The 8,918-nt window shown below is 35.0% G+C and overlaps 1 protein-coding gene across 2 annotated transcripts; it reads right to left on the reverse strand.

The window, feature by feature from the left end:
- Positions 1 to 1,331: 1,331 nt before the first annotated feature.
- On the reverse strand, positions 1,332 to 8,175 carry LOC145328100 (ral GTPase-activating protein subunit alpha-1-like). 2 transcript variants are annotated; one of them, XM_080171671.1, is made up of 8 exons: positions 5,787 to 5,869; positions 4,820 to 4,876; positions 4,298 to 4,482; positions 3,931 to 4,050; positions 3,223 to 3,483; positions 2,735 to 2,845; positions 2,059 to 2,173; positions 1,332 to 1,474 (listed from the first exon to the last, which is right to left on the reverse strand). In XM_080171671.1, exons 3-7 carry the CDS (start codon positions 4,477 to 4,479, stop codon positions 2,116 to 2,118), a joined length of 732 nt encoding a protein of 243 aa, XP_080027797.1. In that variant the 5' UTR covers positions 4,480 to 4,482; positions 4,820 to 4,876; positions 5,787 to 5,869; the 3' UTR covers positions 1,332 to 1,474; positions 2,059 to 2,115. The 2 variants fall into 2 exon arrangements, with proteins under 2 accessions (XP_080027797.1, XP_080027798.1); XM_080171672.1 differs by lacking the exons at positions 1,332 to 1,474; positions 2,059 to 2,173; positions 2,735 to 2,845; positions 3,223 to 3,483; positions 3,931 to 4,050 and adding exons at positions 6,487 to 6,604; positions 7,149 to 7,256; positions 7,898 to 8,175 and having other exon boundaries at positions 5,787 to 5,873.
- Positions 8,176 to 8,918: the final 743 nt, after the last annotated feature.

Here is an 8,918-nt window from a genome sequence, read left to right on the forward strand (position 1 = left end):
CACAGACATCCTGTTACTTTAGTATAAGGATACATATTGCAATGTTCCCTCCCTCCCTTGGTATATATAAACAAACAGGGATGGAACAATTGACGAAAAATGTTATGAACTTAATTCTGCCAATAATAAAATTGAACAGAAAGAAAATGAGAGTAGAAATATCCAAGGAGGGAGGGGTCATTGGGCTGTTTATTTCACTTGTCCCCAAAGTTTTATAATAAAGTTATCTTATTCATTGGCTTAACAACTTTGGGGACTTTAATGAATTTTGATTAGTTGGTTGATTAAGTTAAGTGTCCAAACGTGTTAACCTCTAATTATAATCTAGTTGTAAGTTTTAATTTGGTGTATTATCAATGATAAATATCAGAAAAACAAGGATGAAAACATTCATAAAATCAACGCGTAGAGTGTCAGAACTAAATAAGCATGATACTGTTTAAAGACATAACTACACTTTTAGGACTAGAGACGCTTTGAAACCGATTAATGTCCGCTGGATTAGAACCGGTTTTTAGTCATACTGAATTATGTATAGAATCGCATTACAGACAATTTTTCCTTTAGATAAACAATATATATAGATAATAGCTGTAAATACATGATACATAATATAAGAATTACCTTTACAAAAATTTATTTCAGCTATGATGAAAGACAATTCCCAGAGAGGGCCGAAATTTCTGGATTCTATTTTGTATCTCACTAAGAATTTACTTTTGTTTGAAATAAGTGCGCATTTATAAACTTTACATAAAAAAAGATAAATAAATAATTTTTATTTCATTGATTATTTATCTTTAATATAATGCACAGTTTACATAAAGATCCCAGGTTCTAATTAATACCATAAAAACACCTAGGTTTTACCACTTTTATGGTAAAATTTTACCAGCCTATACGATTTAAAAGGTGGTAAAATTTTACCGTAACCGTGGTAAAAACACTTTTTGTGGTACTCTCTAACGCTTTTTACCAGCGATTTTTACCACAATTATCGGTAAAATTTTACCAGATTTCCGGTAAAATATTACCATTTTAGGACGCAAATTTATACCAGATTTTGACCAATTTTTACCACTTTTTTGGTAAAATCTTACCGCAAATTTCTGTAAGATTTTACCGAAAAAGTGGTAAAACTGTTCAACACCTGGTAATATTTTTGCCCTAAATTGGTAAAATTTTACCAGAAATAGGGTAAATATGGTAAAAATTTACCAAAAATTGTGGTAAAAACGGGTGGTAAAAATCACGAGAAAGTGGTAAAAAACGACCTTAATTATAGAAAAATATCGCTTGTAGGTATAAATCGCAAAAATAAAAAAAAATTGTTTTCATTTTTATCTTTATTGATTGAAACAACACTTAAACATATTTTTCTTGATTCTACTGCTCTGGCCGCGAAAACTGTTGCGCAACCTCCTGGATTTGCTGGGCACCGGCCCCATTCGACCTCGTATCACTGATATTCAACCTGGAATAAAATTGCTCATTAGTTAATTAGATAATTACAGGGATATAAAGGGATAAGACAATGGCTGATAAATTGATGTTCATCTCTAATGATGATACACATCGTTACCCCTTCTGTAGATTACAATAAGTGATTGAAATGTTAGGACACTCAACTTAATGAACCAACCAATAAAAAATCAATAAAAGTACCCAAGGTTGTTAGGCCAAAGAATAAGAAAATGTTATTTGAAAACTTTGGGGGCTAGTGTAATTTACAGCCCAATGTCCCATCCCTCCCTACTAAATATCTAATCTATAATACAAAGTAGAACGATGTCTGTCCGTCCGTCCGTCCGTCCGTCCCAAAGATAAAGCCTATACTCGCTGTTTACGCAAATGTGTCAGAACTTCCCCCCCCCCCTTACTCTCACACCTAAATTTTTTCTTTTGAAAGCAAAAATAAAAGTGTGTAGGTTCGACTCCCCCTCTCCCCCCTCATTCATTTCCTACAGGCATCTTGACACGTGGCAAAAAAATCAGCAAACTTATCTAACTAAACATCTTTGAAAACGCAGAACGAGAAAAAATAAAGGGAAAGCTTACCTGGAAAACATAAGCAGTAACAACATCCCTGGCTAACAAGAACATGCTGTGTCCATACTACTCGGCATTACTGATTATATGCTTCACGTGGCGTATGGAGTCGTGGAACGCGGGGTCCTAAGTTATGGAGGATTAAATGAAGGAAGGAAGTGGACTGTTTATTACACTAGTCCCCAAAGCTTTATTTTCTTCTTCGTTGCTTTAACAACTCTAGGGACTTTTATTGAATTTTGAATGGTTGATTAATCAAGTTAAGTGTCTAAAGCTTTCAACAACTAATTATACTCCACAGAAGGGGTAATTTTGTGTATCATCATTGCTGATGTACATCAATTTATCCGCCATTGTCTTGTCCCTTTAGATCCCTGTCCCAAACAAGTACTAATATTAGATAAATTTAGACCTAAACCCCAGGCAGGGAGGGTAAAATATGGTGTAAATATCATAATGGTATCCAAAGTTTCAGAAACAAGTTTACTTATTCGTCAACTCAAAAACTTTGAGTACCTAATTTTTATTAGGTAAATCTTGATTTAATTTCAATACTTCGTCTTTTGTCCTATCCCATAAGAACCATGTTTCCCGTTGTGTCTACAGAAACGTAAATTATTTTAGTACAATCTTTTTTTAAACTTAAACAATATTTTACTTCGTCTTAAATCATTTAATAACCCATTCCTGAATAGCCTTGGTCCCTGGTCCACGTCTACCCGGGGAGGGTGGAGGTCCCCTGCGTCCTGGAGAATAGTCACCTGGTGGCCCTTTGGATGGGGGTGGTGACATGTACCTTGAATATTCAGATTAGTTTATAATAAGTAAATGTTATGTCGTTATCTATTAAAAATAACATATATCATCAAAATTCTAAAAAATACCTATTAAAAATCAAATTAGGTAAAAAAACTAGGTACTTTATGTCATTATTGAGAGGAGACAATGAACTGTTAATTTCATCAGTCCCAAAAGTTTTATTATAACGTTTTCTTATTCATTGGCTTAGGTAACTACTTTGGGGAGTTAATTAAATTTTGATTTATTGTTTCAATAAGTTGAGTGTTCAAACGTTTTTTAACCACTAATTTTATGTATCATCGATGTTGATGTTCATCAGTTTATCGGCCATTGACTTATCCCTTTACATCCCTGATATAAATTTGATTTTACCTTGGGGGTGGCCGACCTCTTAGTTTAGGTGAGTAATCCCTGGGTGGTGGGCCCCTACCGGGAGGTCCCCTCCTGGGTGACGGGGAATATTCTCTGTGGTGGGGGGGAGGAGGTCCGCGGGGGGGTCCTCGTGGCGACATATCCCTCATTGGCGGTGGGGGGCCTCTGTAACGTTGTTGTGGAGGGGAGTAGTCGCCCCTGGGGTGTGCCTCCCTTGTGAAGTAATGTGAGGGGGGTCCGTAGCCATCTCTCCTCTCATACCTGAAAAAATAAAAATAATTTACTTAAAAAGTTAAAATTCATTAAAAAAAAGGTTTTTAAAATTTTTTGATTGGTAGAAAAGGGAAGAACTAATAAAAAAGAGCATATCTAGGTAGGAAAGTTATTGTAATTTTAGAAAATCTTTAATAAAGCAATAAAAGAGATGGTAGGCATTTAAAGTTAGCAAATTTGGAAATTACACTAATATATTTTGTTTATATACTAAATTGTTTAAAGTAAAAAGGTTCTTTGTCTTTAGCTTAAGATTTCGATAACTACTAAACCGATTGAGTTCTCCTTTATAGGTAGGAAAGCTTCTCATATGACACGGAATGGTTTTAGACTATATTTCTGTCCCCTATCTATCCTTTTTAATACAGAGCCCCTAAATGCTAGGGCCGCAGCCGCTAGCAATATCTAAACTAATCTTAAAATTTAAAATTTTACCTTGGTGGAGGGGATCTACCACCCCCTCTGCCACCACGTCCTCTGAAACCACCCCTGTCCCCTCCACGGCCTCTGCCTCTAAAGCCACCCTTATCACCTCCCCTTCCTCTAGAGCCACCTCTGTTATTTTTAAATGTTTTCATTTTGAAAAAAAAAATTCGATGATTTTTAGTAAGTATTTTGGAAGATTAATTTTAAATTTTTTTATCTTAGGTACTGCTGTTTTATTAGCGCAGCAACTTTATAACAAAACTGTACGTCAGTCCATGGCGAAATTACAAAAAATGCATTGCTTTTAAACGTTACATTTAATAAATAAGCCTACCTAAAGATTTTCTAACTTTTACTTTTTAAAACAAAAACTTTCCTAGAGTAATGTGGGGGGCTGCGTCTTTCATACCTATCCCCGCCCCCACCCCGGCCTCTACCTCTGTAAGAACTGCGCCCCCTATCACCTCCGCGTCCTCTATCACCGCCTCCACGTCCCCTGCCTCGTCCCCGGGATATTTCCACTCTCAGCCGTTCACCGGCATATAATGTACCGTTCATTTCCTTAAAAAATAAAGTGAAGTAAAAATAACTTCAAGACCTGAAGTTTGTTTAATAACAATAAGGTAAAAATAAATCAAAACAATTCCCTATAACTTAAAAATACCTCCTACCCTTGTGGAATATTCTAAACCCTTCTTGATCTCCCTAAACCTAACTAAAAGCAGTAGTGAAAGTTTCAAACAAAAAATTCAAGTAATGAAAAGGTGAAGGCAAGCCTTGACTTTTAAGGGGGTGGCAACACCCAGCCATTTTGTTGTAAAGAAACCAAAATATTGTTTGTATTATTATACAGATCTACAAAGATAAATATAAGCTGCGAAACTTTTCTGTAACTTACTTCTTCAACTGCCCCCTATGTTTCAAATGCTGATCTGAGGTCTTGTTTCTTTACAATCTAAATAAAAGAATTTGTTATAATCAAAAACTATAGGTATGAAACTAAAAAAATACGACAAAAGTAGAAACCTTATACTTTTTAGCTAGACCAAAATAATCAGTAGGTAACAAGTTTGAAATAGATAGGACAATTCCTACATGCTTGAATTAATGATAATAGCTATGAGTTTCGTCCATACAGACCGGCCATCCAACACTAATTATAGAAAAGCTTCGCGTTTACAAAAAACATAATTCCCTTCCACAAAATAACAATGATAACGTTTATGAGAGTAAAGCTCTCAAATAAGACAGTGGGACAAACGGAATTTTGTTGGTAAAACTTCAAGGATTTAAAGAAATAAGGCAATCCCCGATAAATTGATCCACATCATTAATGATTATTAACAAAATTACATCTTTATAATTATAATTTTTTTTTCAATTTTTTTCAATTTTGTACCCCCCCCCCCCCCCCCCCGACTACCGACGAACAACTATTTTAGGTTAGGTTAGGTTTTAGGCTAGGGAGCCGAGCGCTGCGGCTAGGCAGGCAAGTGGGCCGAGCGCTGCGGCTAGGCAGGCAAGGGGGCCGAGCGCTGCGGCTAGGCAGGCTAGGGAGCCGAGCGCTACATTTCTAAAAGGATAATACCACCTACTCTAATGAATGTAGAATATACGTGGATATTACGACAGGGGGAAAAAATTGTCGTCATTTTAGCTTGCTAACATGAAATTCGTTTATTGGTCAGTTTGTTCAACCAGTAGTAGGGTAAGGATTGGGCTTAAAGAAGGGGGGTATCTTTATTTTAGCCAGCTGTGAGCATCTCCTTATCAGAGTAAATGAAAATGTGGTACAACATCCCAGTAATAATATATAGATTATTTTTATAAACTTTAATGGAAAAAACATTAAAAAAATAATATACCTGTCTAGCTAACACTCTGGTAAGGGTTTCCATAGTCTTAAACCACTCCCGGATTAATTCTTCCCATAAAGTTAGTCCACTCAAAACCTAAAACAAACGAACTTATTTTGACAAGTAGAAAAGTTGGTGGAAAAATAATTCATCTAAATTAATGAAGCAAAAATTCGTCCCAAACTTCATTTTTAATTCTTGATACAGATTTTAAAGGGTGGGGCTTAAAGGGTGTTAACTCCACTCAACCCGTAAAACCCCTTATTTGTTTCCCTTCAAAATTAAAAAAAAAATATATTAGATTACCAACCTCAAACCTTTGAAATCCCTCATTTTATCCCTCTTAAAATTAAAAGCTTGACGTACAATCAACCATTGGTTGTCTTTAGGACGATTGGCAAATAGATCTGATTCCTGTACTGTAGAACAAATAAAACATTATGGAATGGATATAGAATATACGTGGATATTGATGACAGTGGAAAAATTGAAGTCAATTTAGGTTGCTAACATGAAACTCATTCAATGGTCAGTTTGTTTATCCAGTAGGACGGGACGGAATGGAGTAAAGGGGGCGAATTAGGGTTATCGTCATTTTAGCCCACTGGGAGTTTTACTTTATTAGAGAAAATAAAAATCTAGTGTAACATCCAAGTAATAAAATATCTATTTCTGCAGGTTATCTTAATTATAGTATAGCTAACATTACCTCTAGAAACTGATCCCAAAGTTCACAGGACACAACAACATAGAGATTAGCCTTGATCCATGTGACAATGAGGGTCTGGAAGATGGCCTGGGTCAACCTTCCTCCAAGGGTGTCCTCCCTGATAAGCATAGATAACTATTAACTAAAGATCCAAGAACAAATTAAATATAAATAGGCTATTTTTATTTAAGTGTGTAGGTAGGTATAAAGTATACTTTTTATCTAAAAATGGTATTTTTGTCTCTGATTTTATTTATCGCGTCGTATTATAGACAGCTTTCCGCGACTGGTAAAATGAGAAATTTTCAGATCAATAGCAATTTTGTTAGCCCCGAGGGGCCAAAGGACTGGCCTAACAAAGCTGGTATTGATAATATAATTTCTAGACTATTGTTCATAGAAAATTGCCTGTAATACGTAATTTTTCAGTATGGCCCAGAACCATTTTTAATCCAGGGGATATTTATCGGTTTCAAAGCCATACTGGAAACTCTTTGTTTAGGTCAAAACTACATTAATATCAATTTTTCTTTATTTTAGATTTAGTGTGCTGACTAAACAAACTAATTTCATTACTTCTTCTTTACAAGCAAAATGCTAGTGAATTTGTTCTTAAATACTTAAAGAAAATCGTAACTTCTCTATAATAATTATCTATGTGCCTGCGTCTTGGTGGTGTTTCTGTGAGGGTGAGTTGAGTTATCTGCAGCAAGATAAAGAGTAACTGCTCCCATGTTCGCCCGTCCATCTTTACATTCATTACCATAAACCTGACCAAAATAAAATTATTGTTAGATTAGGAATATCTATTTCTTAAATAAAATTAACAGGATGTCTTTCTGTACCATGTGAAAAAGTTTAATTTTAGCTATAATGGGAGAAAAAATCGGCGTTATCCTCTTAGAAATTTTTTTTTCAATTTTTTTCAATTTTGTACCCCCCCCCCCCCCCCCCCCCCCCCGACTACCGACGAACAACTATTTTAGGTTAGGTTAGGTTTTAGGCTAGGGAGCCGAGCGCTGCGGCTAGGCAGGCAAGTGGGCCGAGCGCTGCGGCTAGGCAGGCAAGGGGGCAGAGCGCTGCGGCTAGGCAGGCTAGGGAGCCGAGCGCTGCGGCCAGAGTTCATAGTTCGCTGTCAGGGGGGGGGGGGGGGGGGTACTCAAATTTTCAATATTGAAAAAAAAATTTCTAAGAGGATAATACCAAAAAATCAATTTAATGGACATTTTATATAATACGGAAAATTTCTTCCTTTCCCTGTACCTTATAAAAATCGTCGGAAAAAGCCGTTTTTTAAGCAAACAAAAGCGCGTTTTGCTCTATCTGTGAGATATTATGAATAAGATAATGTTAAGATTTGATATTAAGATGAGAAAAATTTGCGTTCACAGTCCCTTTAAAGACACAATACCTGTAATAATAATGTACAAACTTTTCAACCACTAATAATACCCTGGCCTTTCTAATTATAAGCCTAGGCAGAGCCATGCTGGTGATGCTAGCTCAAGCGTGTACCGTGGTTTCTGTAGAACTGTACTTCTGAAGCCAATACAGGGTTACGAAAGTTTAAATTGATGTTTTTTTTTAATGTTAATATTAAATGTAATATAGTTTTGTAATGACATATAAAATATATATTCGATAGAATATAAAAAAATATAGTGCATTCAATATTAAAAAAAAATATTTAAATATATATATAGTTGTTAACCATATATGAACATATAATGAATCTATTTCCGGCCGGGTTCTTAAAAGATATTGCCGCGTTTTTTCGACATTTTTTACGCTATGAATAACAAGCGCGACATTCGCGAAATCTAAAAGAGTATACAATGATTTATTTAATTATTTCGCTTTTGATGGTACGGCCTTCATAGAAAAAAAAAGATTATCTTCAATCCATTTTTGCTGCATATTAATTAATGCATCTTTTTAGAGCTGTGTTAGACATTAGAAAAATTGCTAAAAAAATAATTTAAAATTCAGTATTTTTATGTTATATACTCTGTTTGAAATTCTATCGTCAACGTTCAATCAATCAATGTCTAAAAAACGCCGAAAAAATGTGGCATTCATCTTTTAAAAACCCATCTCGGTGGTATTTCCGGTTGGCAAAGACAACATAAATATAGAAATCATGAAACATTGTTGTTCCACAATTTTGCCACATTTTTAAACATCTTGCTTAAAAAAAATCTTCCTTGTAAATTCTACAAATTTAAATATTTAGAGAAAATTGAGGAGTAATTTACTTCTTGATTCAAAAAATTTGATTAAATTGAATCAAAACTAATAATTATTTTTGGCACTCTATATTCAAATAATCATAAGCTTATCAATAGTGCGCATGCGCGCACAGAGGTGCCATAAATTTCAAAACTTAAAAATATAAGTTTTGTAGCGAAATTACTCTATAATTCGAAATCTCT

Source organism: Acartia tonsa, chromosome 9 (assembly GCF_053477335.1).
Source record: "Acartia tonsa isolate MP-2025a chromosome 9, ASM5347733v1, whole genome shotgun sequence".
Classification (NCBI taxonomy): Eukaryota; Metazoa; Arthropoda; class Copepoda; order Calanoida; family Acartiidae; genus Acartia; species Acartia tonsa.

Bases quoted from the DNA above. Each gene is read 5' to 3' on its own strand.
- LOC145328100 (XM_080171671.1), bottom strand. From the start codon at position 4,479: ATGAACGGTACATTATATGCCGGTGAACGGCTGAGAGTGGAAATATCC. The intron at 4,051-4,297 runs GAAAGTTTTTGT...TAAAAATAACAG, and splicing joins AGCCCCCCACATTACTCTAG to AGGTGGCTCTAGAGGAAGGG. The intron at 2,846-3,222 runs GTAAAATCAAAT...TGAATATTCAAG, and splicing joins AGAGGTCGGCCACCCCCAAG to GTACATGTCACCACCCCCAT.